The sequence below is a fragment of the Trachinotus anak genome, unplaced genomic scaffold (genome assembly GCF_046630095.1).
Source record: "Trachinotus anak isolate AG129_WGS33_773 ecotype Australia unplaced genomic scaffold, CSIRO_AGI_Tana_v1 ptg000004l, whole genome shotgun sequence".
NCBI lineage: Eukaryota > Metazoa > Chordata > Actinopteri > Carangiformes > Carangidae > Trachinotus > Trachinotus anak.
The window spans coordinates 13679747-13693910 of NW_027273855.1; the positions used below are offsets into that span (position 1 = coordinate 13679747).

At 40.1% G+C, this 14164-nt stretch overlaps 2 protein-coding genes across 10 annotated transcripts in view; both read left to right on the forward strand.

The window, feature by feature from the left end:
* Window positions 1-488: 488 nt before the first annotated feature.
* On the forward strand, window positions 489-6424 carry fam3a (FAM3 metabolism regulating signaling molecule A). Its single transcript, XM_071476135.1, has 10 exons — window positions 489-770; window positions 1225-1256; window positions 1358-1465; window positions 2282-2305; window positions 2415-2541; window positions 2918-2976; window positions 3085-3135; window positions 3245-3329; window positions 4320-4446; window positions 5140-6424. Exons 2-10 carry the CDS (start codon window positions 1244-1246, stop codon window positions 5236-5238), a joined length of 693 nt encoding a protein of 230 aa, XP_071332236.1. The 5' UTR covers window positions 489-770; window positions 1225-1243; the 3' UTR covers window positions 5239-6424.
* A 1443-nt stretch (window positions 6425-7867) lies between these two features.
* wnk3 (WNK lysine deficient protein kinase 3) overlaps window positions 7868-14164 on the forward strand; it is a 37940-nt gene continuing 31643 nt past the window's right edge. For 7 of the 9 annotated variants that reach the window (XR_011690828.1, XM_071476136.1, XM_071476140.1 and 4 more), the window contains exon 1: window positions 7868-8517. The gene's annotated coding sequence lies outside the window, so the exon portion shown is untranslated. The remainder of the gene's footprint in view (window positions 8518-14164) is intronic. The other 2 variants (XM_071476143.1, XM_071476144.1) reach the window with 1 other exon arrangement.

Below are 14164 nucleotides of genomic sequence, written 5' to 3' on the forward strand. Positions count from 1 at the left end.
AAATATCCGTTCAACAATTTAATGGTTGGCGCATTCAAGTCCTGTCGTTTAAAGCGTAATTGTGAGCAACCGAATAGGAAAAGGCGTTCAGCTCAGCCTCTAACTTGTAATTCCAAGTCGGAGACATCGGAAATTTATGTCAGCGATGATGTTTCCCACTAGCTTGAAATGAACTACAGACATGTCAACAAACTGTTGACATAATGGCTGAAAAATGCCACGCAGCTATCACTTCCCTAAAAATGTAATACATTCAACTCCTTTAATAGTAGCTATACAATGATTGCTTATGGTTTTACTTGAAAACGAACTGCTACAAATGCGCAACACAACAGACGTAGCTATGTTAAACTGGGGTTAACACAAGAGGCAGCTTCTTAGAATAATGCGGGGATACTCAAAACTAAGAATAACTGGTGTTTATTTATTCTACCGACAGCTCCTGAACATAGCATAAAATTACATTTTGGTCACATGAGCCTCCCTGCGCAGACTCTGTTATCACGGGCTGGGGTTTGGCAATACATCCGGAAGACAAATGTTATACACCAAACATACATTTTCCACTACGCTTGTCGAAAGTGCGGTAATAACACGTGTGTAATGGTAGCGTGAGCATATGGAAAGCTGAAGTAGTCCATGAACGTCTCAATGAGGAAACAGCGCAAGAAATAATCAAAGTCCTGAGTGGCAAGAGCAACAGCTCTTTTTGTACCCTTCATTACAGGTAAAAAGAAAGGCGATACTCGGCTGAAGCGTGGACACAGCAGGTAAGATCTGCCGCTTCTCATTTTTTACTACATGAGTAAGTGAATAATACTTTTGTCAAAAGGATTATTACTTGTTGTCTTTTTCTTTCTGAGAGTTTGAGTTCATGTCATTCCCTCAAACGTCATCTCTTCAGAGCCATCTTGCTTGGTCACTGTGCAAAACCTGAACGCGTGCTGTTGTGGATGTAAAAATCCTAAACTAAACTTTGAATGAAGTGACCATTAGATAGTTTTATTGCAAAGGTTATGGTTTTAATTGTTACATTTTATTATTCACAAAAGTCGGTCTTAAAGAATACCTGCTCTTTTCCTTCAAGACTTTAATGAACTTGGAGAAGTTCAAGTTAGAAGTTGGGGGAAAACAGTAATATATCATAGTAGCAGCGTATATTTACTCAACCATTGCAAACTTTAAGTATTTGTACTTCACTTTTTTTTCTTTATCTCTGTCCAGGTCTATGACAAAGTGAATCATGAGATTAACAGGTGGGTTGACATTTCCATCACATTCTGGTGGGAACTTGTTGGTCCGGTTGTAATCCCTTGTGTCTTTTGCCTGAACTGGTGTGTCCTATTTCCCTTGACAGGCCCCCTGAGAGTTGTAGCTGTGCTGCTGTTGGTGGGGCTCACCTGGCTGCTAGCTAACACTTTATTTGGAGGAGAGGGTGGTTCATCAGTGCGGCATTTCTTCAGTGGTAAGAGAAGTAGTTCTGAAACGATGAATTGATGAGTTGAATGACACAAACTTTATTGAAAACTTTATCAAACTTACATAGCTAACAGTCACTGGTTCTAGCTGTTAAAGCTGAAGATTTAGGCAATTTTTTTTTGGTTTTGTTTGATTTGAATATTGAATATCTATGGGTCTTACAACATTGGTCAAACAAAACCAGATCTTGAGAGGCCATCTCCATGGCCTCTGCAGAACAGCAATGGGCATTTTTCACTATTTTATGATGTTTTAGGCAATAGAGATGACGATGATAATGATAATGATAATGATACTTTTGATAATGATAAACTTTATTTGTATAGCATCTGTCATACAAGAAATTTAATTCAAAGTGCTTTACAACAAAGAAAGTACCTGCGTCAAGTGCTTCACATGAAAAGACTTAAAATGAACATATCAAGGTGTTCAAAACATTAATCTAAAGTGAGATGGAATAACAATAAAAAAAAACAAACCAATAAATAAAAGCTAAAAATGAATAAACAATTAATAATAAGTTAAAAAATAGAATACAGAGAAAGCACAAAATCAAGTAAGAAATATTTTCTTTCTTCTCTGGGGCAAACCTCTTTTCCCGACGGACACAACTGCATCACGGGTTTTGATTATACCATCAAATAAATGACATTAACTGTCAGTAGAAACCCGCAGGTCAAGTTATGAATGTTGGTTTAACCTTGATGAATGTTTGACAGCATCTGTGTATAAAACAATCAAACAAAGCTTTTCTGATATGAGATTATCAGTTTGAGTCTAAAATTTTTTATTTATTCTTCAGGTGCAAGTGAGGAACCAACACCTGGTAAATAGAGGATACAGTACAAATGACTCTCCAGTCACATATCACGTTGATAATGTTGCATTATTATCTTCCTCCTTATCACCACCAACTAATGTTTCATATATTTTAGCTGAACCCCGTCCTCGAAGGTATAAATGTGGACTTTCAGCCCCGTGTCCCCCAAAACATTTGGCTTTCCGCCTGGTGTCTGGTGCTGCCAACGTCATCGGCCCCAAAATCTGCCTTGAGGACAAGATGTGAGATTCAGTCCTTATCAATACCTCTCTGTTCATCTATGTTCTTGCCTCCCGTGCTGTTTCCTATGTTCATTTGTCTGTTTTTTGTTTTGGTTTTTTTTTTTTTGCTTTTGTTTCACTGTCTGTTCCTTTTTTCCTCTGTGCTGTCATAACCAGGTCTACATGTCTGTCTGGGGAGCTGAATGCAAGTATTCTTTCAGTCTGTCTGTTCGTCATTTCTCTGGTTTTGTCTGTAGTCTTTTTGTATTTCTTATTGCTTCTTAAGTGCCAGGCGGCGTTTCAGTGTGTAGATTAACGCGTGTTTGCGCATTGCAGGGAAGTGTTCTCCTAAAGCGTTTCAGCTAGTGTTTCAAGCTCTTGTGGATGTGTCTCACAGGTTGGTGAGCAGTGTAAAGAACAACGTTGGCAGAGGACTAAACATAGCTTTGGTGAATGGTAGGAGTGACAGTCCTAACCATTTTAACAGACTGCATGTGACTGATATATTTTAAGATCTTGTTAATTTTGTTCCTGTAACATCTGACTGATGATTTTCGGCTTCAGGAGTAACAGGAGAGCTACTGGACACAAAGACGTTTGATATGTGGGCAGGAGGTAATTAAAACCAAATGCATAGTATGTGTCTCACATCTGGTACATACTGTCTGTCTACAGTAACTGTCCATAAACCGCAGTTCATGGCTTATCTGATGTTCGTTCTCAGATGTTTCTGAGCTGCTGAAGTTTCTGCGGCCGCTCCATGAAGGAACGCTCGTTTTCGTGGCTTCCTTTGATGATCCAGCCACAAAGTAAGAATCCATGACGTGATGTCTGTTCCAGTTCAACACCCCACGGTTTTCCTCTGAGAAACACCTCAAAGCAATTTTCATAGAGAAATTGTCAGTCATGGATATTTCATGTCATAAAATCTTTTGTAGAATAAAATAATTATGTGGCATTGCTATAGAAAATAGTTTTTTATTAAATAGCAGTGCCCATGTCAAGCCAGCTTCAAATCCAAAAGTTGGTGCCTATCACTTCATCTGCTGTCATCTTTCAAGCCAAATTCAACATTATAGTCTCCACAGTTTTTAATATTAAATACATACTGTGAACTAATTTACTGAAAAATAAATCTTATGCATAATAAGAACTGTTGTCTGTGCATTAAAGCACAGACAACAGTTTTCCACAAGTTAGAGTTGGTATCCCTGACACCAGTTAACTTGAGGAGTCACTTGCTCAACAAAATGTTACAAAAATATTAATGTGCAATTTGCACAGCTGTCTCTGACATTTAGTACTCAAAAAGAGCAAAAGCTCCAATTATCACTGAAGGAGTTTAGCAGTGCAGTCAAGAATGAGAATTTGAAGACAAAATGCCCTGTGGATGACAGTGTGCCCTTGTGGTGTCAGGAGTCAAGATTTTATTTTTAATATTACATTTATGTGACTAGTGGTGGCTGGCACATTAGTTAATGAACACTTGATGCCGTTAGGTGTAACAAAATGAGCATAATCATAAAATCGTCACTGATGTCCTCAAAGGTGTTATGGTTTAAAAACCTATCAGGGTTGTAAAGTTGTTAAACCTCAGCTAAACCACAAAGTGCCACTGAGACTTTGATAAAGCCCAGGAGCAGCCAGCTGAGAGATGGTAATAGCCTGCATTTAATATCAACATAAACTTTAACAGAGGTGAAGATCTTATGGTTGACCTGAAAGCCTTTTGCTTAGAAGAAGAGACAACCCACTTAATAAACATTAACCTGTCACCTTATCCTCATTTCTGCTGGCAGGCTGAACGACGAGTCTCGACGGCTGTTTGAGGAACTTGGGAGCACGGCAGTGAAGGAGCTGGCCTTCAGAGACAGCTGGGTGTTCGTTGGGGCCAAAGGCATTGAGAATAAGAGTCCTTTTGAGCAGGTATGTTACAATTACTACTTATGCTGAACAAAGTCTGAGGGTAGAGTTAATCAGCTGCTTTTATGTGATGCTGATCTGCTTATTGAGGTAAAAAAATATATATATATCCTCCCTGTGTCGTTCTGTAAAGTACAATTTAAAAACAACTCACCAGACAGTATTATCAAGATGTGCTGCTTACAGTTAAAATGGTATCATACTGATTTAATGATATGCAGTAGAATAAGAAAAGGATATACCTGTTTGCCAGTATCACAAGAGAAAGTCTTGTAATATTGGTAATACTGTACTGTACAGTAGTACTGCACACCAGCTGACGTGTTGTTGGCTTAGCTTGCAGAATTGCAGAAAGTCTGTCTAAGAAAAAGCCTAAATGTCCTTAAAAAGTCTGATGTTTAGATTCACTTTGAGATGACCATCTTCCAAACAAAACCAAAACCATTATTATGATTATTGCATATTATGCCAGCAGTTTTGAAAACTTCTGTGGTTAGTACATTAAAGTGCCTAGAAGAAATTATGAGTCTAATAACTTAAAAGTATTCACAATTAATATTAATAGTTAAATTGCCATATGAGGCTGCTAAAAATATATATGAATTTGAAAACTCAGTCAGGTTTAGTATGGTAGAAAAATGTAATTATTGTTCATTATTGAAATCAGCTTTGTGTGCCTGTGGTTGCTCCCATTAGCGTATGAAAAACAGTAAGAGCAGCAACAAGTATGAAGGTTGGCCCGAGTCTCTGGAAATGGATGGCTGTATTCCCCTTCGGCCTCCCCTGGAAGGATAACTCTGCACAGTGCTCCCTCACATACAGCACAGTAACACCTGGAGTAGCAGCAGCAGTGGATCCAAATGACTCTTAGAAAACCAAGGACCTGCTGAATGACTGTTACCATCCAGGGTTTGGGCCACATAACCTTTCGTTTTCATTCTCATGGCGGAGGCATGAGCTGACTTCAAAGATTGTCTTCTGACTTGATCTATTTAAAATTGCTGGATTCCTGATGTTGAAGAATTGTTCGTTGAGCTTTGTGGGCCACATTTGAGCTGAAGTAATGTTGTAGAAAATTGGAAAATGTTTTTGTCAGGTTAAGGGGAAATTGAGAGGCCAAATGTTTGATGACCAAAGTGTAACAGTGACTGAATGAATACAGCTGGAGTAGGTCTTCCAAAGCCATTGTTGGAAAGGGATATATATCCTGTTTTCAAGGTTGCCTGCATGGTGTCAATATTGTGCATTTGAGCAACAGGAATTTTGATGTCCAGCAACAAAAGACACACCTAACTAGTTTGACACTAAGTCAATGGGAAACCTAATCCAGATCAGCACAAGGAAAACATTTGACTTACTCTAGTAGTTTAAAAGAATTTCTTAGATGCAGATCTGTGTGCAGATTTATATTTAAATAAGTTAATATATTTTCATCCTTGATGTATGTTATTTCGTGATATTGATATGCATAGTATTAGCTGTGATTATTTCCTTAGAACTTGATGCACAGCACATATTGCTTGCCATGTGTTTACAGATTTCTTTAGACAAATTTCCTGTCAGCCATTTCCTTTTGATAAACATATTTATTTTAATACTTTATTTTTTAAAAAACACAGCTAGCCAGACGGATTAATTACATCATCTGTTTATCATAACACTGTCCATGGTTTTAATGTTGCCTCAGGCCTGCAAGCATCTCTCCACTGAGTGCTTTGGTTAAAAGATTCAACCAAAATGTGTGGTTGTGTATGCTTCTTTTTTTTTTTTAAATGTTGAATGTATCCACCTGGCGTCTTGCAAGCCTGACATGACGGAAACATTTGATTCATGAAAATAAAAAGATAATTTTATATATATGGTCAGAAGTCTGTCTGGATCATGCTAAATTACCTCTAAGTGTCGAGAGTTTTCTACAAAGCATCCACAGTGCGTGTTTATATTGTGACAATGCTGATAAATAAAAAATGTACGAATATTATTTTGTGTTTTTATTGCCTTGGATCCTGACTTATCTTGAATCCACTGCCATACTTGAAAAAATTCACCAGAGGGCGACAAAAGTCAAAGTTTCACAAGGGGTTACTCAGTTCATTCTGCTCAAGACGTGCTTCACTAAGCATATGCCCTGGTGGGGATAAGCACTGCGGACTGAATGTAGATTTCAGGTCTGACAGTGAATTAAGGTACATCACATAACACTGTTGCCCGTTGAATCGGTGGACTGTAACGTGATGGTGACAAACACGATGAATTTCATTGTTCAATTGAAATGTGTTATGTGGCCTTCAGGTGTTGTGAGAAAAATTAAAAATTGTGATTTCGAGTTGTATTTTAAACAAGTGTTCTCAAGACAGTACCAGTCAGACGTTTGGACACACTTTCCCATTCAAGTGAAAAAAATATATGTATTTGTATGTATGTATGTATGTATGAATGTATTTAGCAGTCTTTGTGTCGCAATTAAGGTTAACAATAAGATGCATGTTGTTCCCCTGGTGGCAATTAGAGTGTCACAACAGCAAAACTTTAATTCTACATACATTATAAGAATTGGACAAAAAAAGGTAAGTAAATATAAATAGTCTCTATTGAACCAGGATGTAAATTCTGTTTCCACAGAATCCATTTCTGACCAGTGGTGGTCAGTAAACAAGTGAGCCTATATTTACTCAATTACTGTACTTCAGTAAAATTTTGAGTGACATGTGACCTACTTTACATTTCAGTGGGTAATATTGTATCTTTTATTCACTCCCAATTATTGGATATCTATAGTCACTTGTTACATTTTTAAATACAAAGCATGATTTGCATAGACAATGTCATATAAGGTTACCATGTAATGTTAAATTTAGCTCCATCTTGACCAACTACAACAGTAAAATGCCACATTCACATTAATATCAGCAGTAGCAATCCAATGTAATACACTGTTTAACAGTATACATCTTACTTATATTTAGCACTTGTACTTCTGATACTTCAGGTACATTTTTCTGATAGTAAGTCTATACTTTTACTAATGTAAGATTTGAAATGCAGGTCTTTGGAATGGATTATTTTAATATTTAACCACTGACACTCACACACACACACACACACACACACCTCTGCATATTATTCAGATATTTTATTTACTACACCATACATTAATAGTATCTAAATTAACAGTATCTAAACCTTTAAAATAAAAACCACCACATACCGTAAGAAGGGTTACGGTATAATTTACCACACCATTTAGTTATTGTCATTTATGGCAAAACAGGTGAATGACAACGGCTGCTGTTCTGAACCTGAAAGTTACGAGCAGCCTTGAATGCAACATGAAAGTCACATAACAAGCATTGATGTAAACACGTCGCGCCGCTGCCCTCTTGTGGCGGAGGAAGCGAACTGTCGGTTTTGTTGAGGATGAGGATGAGGATGAGGATGATGATGATGATGATGATGATGATGAGCCCTGTGGCAAGTGAGAACGGGCAGGCAGAGCGCCTCAGTACACACGAGAAGCTGCTGAAGGCCGTCGGAGTCGTGCGTTGTAAATTATGTACATAAGTTACTGATATTATCCGGGCACACATGAATGGCCGGTCGCGCAACTTGCCGACACACCGAGCAGCGAGCGGGGAAATCTGCGGACCAGCGGCCAGCATCGCCTGAGCTGGAGCACACGTACACCAAGTGCTCCCTGCCCGTCTCCCACACAGACCGAGGCTCGACGGCTCCGGTGGGGATTTTCAAGCCGACGGCACCGCGGCAAGCGGACGAAATGTAAAGAGAAACAGAAACACGACCCGCGAATTTTTTTTTTTTTCTAAAGCTTTTGTAAATGTATTTTTTCAGTGGGTGTAAAATAATTTTGTAGGCAGAAAGCCCATTGTAAATCTCGTGTAATAACGTTTGTAAATATCTATAGGAGTAATAATATTGATAATAATAATAAAAATAAAAAATAAAAAAATCCAGTTAACGGTGAGTTAGCTAGCTGTCTGGGCTGAGCGGCTTGTTTTTTTTGTTTTTTTTAAATAAGTATATCGCTGGACCGACGAGCTACGATGTTGCATTTGGGTGAGTGATGTTTTGTTGTTATTTTTCTATTACATTGCCAATAGTAATTTTCGTCACGTTATGTTGTCAGACTGTGATCCCTGGCGAGACATATTATTATTATTACTATTATTTTGTCCACTCTCTTAAAGCACCACTGGATTTCTTATTAAGGTATTGGTCCTCTCCCACTGCAGCTTATTATTCCGAAATAAATGATGCTGTGTAAAAACACTCAAGTCGAGTGCAGACCTGCGGGCAGGCAGGCTCGCTGACAGGCCCTCGGACGCCAACAGTTCAGCGCATCATTTGAATGATTTGCCTGTGCCCGGGACACCGACGGCCAGGAGGTTTGGGGATTTTGATTTGTGGTTGTGTCATTTCTTTCGGTCACCACGCTCTGCCCTGTATGGTGATTGTACTTTGTGTCTTTCACCGCTTGCCTGACGCTCACAAAGTCAGCTGAGCTACCGGCTGGCCAATAGCTGTATTTCATGGTGCTTGCATGTCCAGGCATCACTGTGTTGTATATGCTCTAGCCTATAAATAACGTACATTAATTGCGTTTTGCCTCAGAGCCAGTGAACACTGCATGGCCAGTCACGTCGTGGTGTTTATTTAATTACCAGGATGTGTACCTTAGACAATTTCATTTTCACCCATGTCTCCTAAAGGTAGCAAAAGTACATTCGTCGTTGGCTTTTTTTGGGGATTGCATATGTTTTCCATAAATTATGTATTATGCAAATCATACCCTCCCCAACTCTTGTACTGATATTCTACATATATATCAAAACAGTGCGTCTGATATCCCCACTGAGAGCAATAGTGGAGTACTCAAAACATTAGGGAGGATGCTTTCTTTCCTCAAAAAGGCTGACACTTGCTAAACGACTGAAATCAACGCTTTGCTGATCTCTGAGTACTCCATCATCCATAAAGGTTTAGACACCATTTGCAGTAATAACAGGGGCTCAGTTGTTGATATGAGCTCCAGGAGTAGTAAGCCACTTTAGTAACATGTAATCCTGATTCATCATTGGCTGATTAAGGAGCCTCTCTCTCACCTGGATTAGGGGAATCCTGTGGTATGGGATGGTTTTGCTCGCCGAGGGGGAATGAAAAAGAGAAAAAGGGGGGTTAGATAACACATATTCTCTCTGTCTCCCTCTCTTTCTCTGTCAGTGAACAGTACTCTGTGTGTGCTACCTACACTCCACTCTCCCATGCTTGACCTGGATTGGACAATAGTCCTTGTTGTGTTTTCAGCCTTGAGTTTCCCTAATGGGAAGAGAACAATCATTGTGTGTTTGATTCTAGTGGCCAGGATTTGATATTTTTCATCAGATTTGCAAAACGCCAGCCAGACCGATGACAGACAGGGAAGCAGCATGTGTTGAACCATGTGTCGTGCGATCAGTTCTAATCAGTTTAGGAGCCGTTTTAATTTCATTGTCTTTTCTTGTTCGACGGGACACACACACTGTTCTTAAATGTCTGTGCTGGATCTAGATGAATGGTGCTTTTCAGGGTGCTCTTCAAAATATATTCATGAAGACATTCACTTTCTATTTGTAGCATTCTCTCTTCCCTAGCGGTGCATGTTGAGCAGTGCTTGTCCTGAACATTGTAATTAATTGTAATTGTGCCACACAATCATAGTCTGAGTCTGACAGCCTCCTGTTTTTCAATGTGACAGCAGCACAGGCAAAGTCAGCCCTTTGAAGGTTTACACCTGCCACTTACAGTAATGTACCCCGGTGTGACTGCATGGCCTGTTAGACATGGCCTCACTGAACAAATATGGTCTTTGTTTTTACCTGCCAGTGTGGTCAATAGCTGAGCGATAGAGTTCAGATGCAGACCTGTGGTTCTTCAGAAAAGTTGCTGCTTGACATCGGGCCTGTTTGAGTTTTGGCCAGCAGCCCTCAGAAGTTGCTCTACCTCTGCCCTGACTCCCCACATCACTCAGCCTCCGTCTCCTCTTTGAATCTCTGTGGCATGAATGCTGAATTACAGGACTGGATAGGTTCAAGTGTTGCATGAAGCATATTTTAGAAAGGTTGCTGTCACAGGCAGGCATTGGGTTGAATTTTGTTTGGGTTTGATCTACACAACACTGAGTCAGCTAAATTCAACCTGATTTTCATGCCTCTGCGCCGGCGACAGCCAGGGCCAGAGGCACTATGTACTCAGGTTGTCCGTCCCATTCTCGTGAACGCGATATCTCAGTAATGCCTTAAGGGAATTTCTTCAAATTTGGCACAAACATTCACTTGGACTTTTTTGGTCGCCAAAAGTCAAAGGTCAAGGTCATTGTGACCTCAAAAAACAAATTTTTGGCCAAACAAACCATTTAACATCAATATGTAATAGAATAAAATAATAAAGTGATGATATTTTATATCCAAAAGCTCAATGGTGAACTTCACTGTGACATCATAATGTTCTGAAAAAACACTTCTGGTCATTATTCAATGCTGTTACTCAGGAGGGGGAGATTGTGACTATATTCCCTGCGTCTTTGTTGGTTGGCAGAGACATACAACCACGAGGCGGTAATTCTAGTTCATATTGACTCCAGCTAAGTGTCACTGCTGAACCTTTGCACTCATTTTTGACTCCTTGGTTTAACAAAGCTCACTCAGTCCAGTGATCATCAGAGGGATAATATGCAAACTACTGTAGCTGGCAGTTGAAGAAGAGACCTTGTTAAAAGACTTCAGCACAAGCGTATTTGCTTGTGCTGAAGTTGGAAGATTGCAAGTTAATAGTATTAGTATAAGGCATTGTTTTTAGAGCAAGCCAGTACCTTTCCCTTGGCCTTCTGCTCCTAGTCTGTGACAGTGGACATACCAACGGAAACTATTCCTATGCTAATGTAATCACCTCATGTTTTCAGCCTTGTCCAACCATTAATAGTATTCATCCTCCTCTCCTCTCCTCTCCTCTCCTCTCCTCTCCTCTCGATGCACAACTGTAGCTGCTTTTGTTCAGGCAGAAATTTAGCTATAGTCGCTGCTTTCATTCACACAAACATTGGCACATATTTTATCAGGCGAAATCCCCCCAGCCCACTTTTTGTCTGTGCCCCCCCCCCCCTCTCTCTTTATCTCTCTCTTGTTCTCTTTCACACACACATTTTTCCCACCCCTTCTACTAGCCGGCCCCCCTCGCGCCATCTCTCCTTCCCTCTCTCTCTGTTTGAAACTCTGCTGTCCGCTTGCTCCCACCAACTACAATCCCTTCCTGTCCCCCTCGCCATTTTTTATTCACTCTTTTCATCTGCATGTGCCCCTCAAAAACTGCTGCTGTCTGTGTGCGCGCACTCACACAGAGTCCCCTGGCTCGTCCTTTGTCTGTGTGCCTAATTTTCTAGCGGCAGTTTGGTTCCAGGGGATTAATGTGTATCCCCATGAAGTGAGGGATGAAAAAAAGTGCAACAGGATTGCAACGAATTTGACTTTGATTTGTGCACTTTTGAGAAATGGTAAGAGTATGTAGCGCTTCTTTCTCCCTGTCTTTAAACTTTGGTTGCGGATGATGAAAAATTCAAGCAAAAACAAACATGGCCCTCATTGGGTTTTCAGAATAGACTAGAAATCACATCCTTGGCAGTCGCGAAGCAAAGGTGTCATACTGATTTTCGCTGCACATTTCAGAAATGATTAGGCAGCTGCAGGTGTTCTCCCCATGTAGGAGCCTCACAGAAGCCTGGAGGGCAGGCAGAGCACAGCATGTCAGATGTTCAGTTCTCATGTACTCCAGCGCCGATAGAAAAATTAACAGACAATGTTTCTGACATGTGAATTTGATGCACGCGACATGCTGGGGTCATTTTGCTGCCGAAGCGAGATGTCACAGTTTCGGCTGTGGCGTAGGTTTTGTTATCTTCAACTTTGGTTTACCACGTTTGCCCACATGGGCAGTTGCTTGGTCATTTGGCTGGTGTCAGGAAATTCCTCTCAGCATTCTTTCATTGAAAGGGGACATGCAGTTTGGGTGCGAGTGAGGGTTTGCTTTTGATGTGTGTGTGTGTGTGTGTGTGTCTGTGTGTGTGTTTTTGTCCGTGAATAAAAGATAGAACGAGTATGAGATGAACAGAGAGAGAGAAAAAAGAGTGAAACACAAAGTTTGTTCTAGCCCGCTGGTGTGTATCTGACATCTGTATCTGTGTGTGTGTGTGTGTGTGTGTTTGTCTATGTTTGTGTGTTTGGAAGGGAGACTGGGCGGGTGTGAGAGACAGTGATGGGGCTGAACGTGTTTGATGTGCTGTGATAACTCTGTCCGGTATGTGGCTTTCATGGGAACTCCTTGCCCTGGGGACATAGGCGAATAAGCTCCTGTTTAAAGGGCAACTTCCCTCTCTTTATCGCCTGTTGTTTTTCCACCTTTATGCTTCCTACATCCTGTTAGCCTTTACCTTTTTAGTCTCACTGTACATTATTGTCTCACTGTACACTCTGGGTCACCCAAACGCAAATAATTTTCCTTTTAATTATCATCGTTGTATATGAAGTCTTAGATCAGCAGTTTGTTCTGTTATTTAGGTTTATTGTGTGCAAAAATGAGTAGGTGATAGACAATGAAGACAATTTTGATAATTTAATTTATTGTTTAATCATTTACTGACCCATATTCTTTGGCTCAATCTTCTCTAGTATAAGGATTTGTTGGTTTTGTTGATTTTCTTGAGTTTTCAATTGTTGTTGAAAAAGCAGTTTGAATACATCACCATGAAGTTAGGGAAACTGTGATGGGTATTTTTTCACTGTCTCCTGATTTGAATATGATTGACGGAACAGCAACAGCTGCAGCCCTTTTATTGCAGTAGCGTTGAGCAGTATGATGATAACTGGAGACTTTGCCATGCAGTTTCTATCCAAGCAGCTACCACTGTAATGTTTGAGCAGGACAGCTTTGTGGCAATATTGAATTTGCAAGATTTTATGTGATAACAATGGAGGACATTGATTTGTCATTGATGAACTGGATTACCTAAAGATCCACCCATTTGGTTATGTAATGTGTTAATGGTTTCTCGTTTCAATTTTCCCAGAAAAGGACCTGTATATCAGTATACTCTGTAACTTTTTATATCACAATTTAAAATTACAAACGCTGTAATGTACTTGATGATTTTAGCCATATTGACCACCCATATGTGTTAATCATAGTTGCATTAGTTGTGGAGTGTGTTGAGGGAGGCTACTAGCTTAATGCTAATTACAGGTTGTTTCTTGTGTCTGTGTCTGTGTCTTGAGAATGTTGCAGAACTGGAAATCTTTCTTGTTCCCCAGAGGCCTCTTAGCAGTTGGTCTATATCAACCTATTGTGCCTTTAATTTGACTGACAGCTACTAGCATTGCACATCAGACTCCTTTGCTTCAAGCCCGGAGAGACAACAGGCTTGATGTGAGTGTTAATGACCGCGTTATAAAAGAGATAATAGCTGCTGTGGGCCTCTGGAAGAGCCCCCGGTGGTCACGGTGGGCCTTGTTAATTAAAACTGAAGAAAAAGTCTAGACTTAATGCTGTGAATTTGACTGAGCCCTTCTGACAGTGAGGAACACATTTCAGGGACCAAGACTGACTGTCCATATGTGGTTCTTGTGGATGCCTTCATAGCTAAGAGTGCTGTAACCCTAGACAGGGGCGCCTAATGGCA

Bases quoted from the DNA above. Each gene is read 5' to 3' on its own strand.
- fam3a (XM_071476135.1), top strand. The intron at 2,542-2,917 runs GTGAGATTCAGT...TGTGTCTCACAG, and splicing joins ATCTGCCTTGAGGACAAGAT to GTTGGTGAGCAGTGTAAAGA. The intron at 3,136-3,244 runs GTAATTAAAACC...GTTCGTTCTCAG, and splicing joins GTTTGATATGTGGGCAGGAG to ATGTTTCTGAGCTGCTGAAG.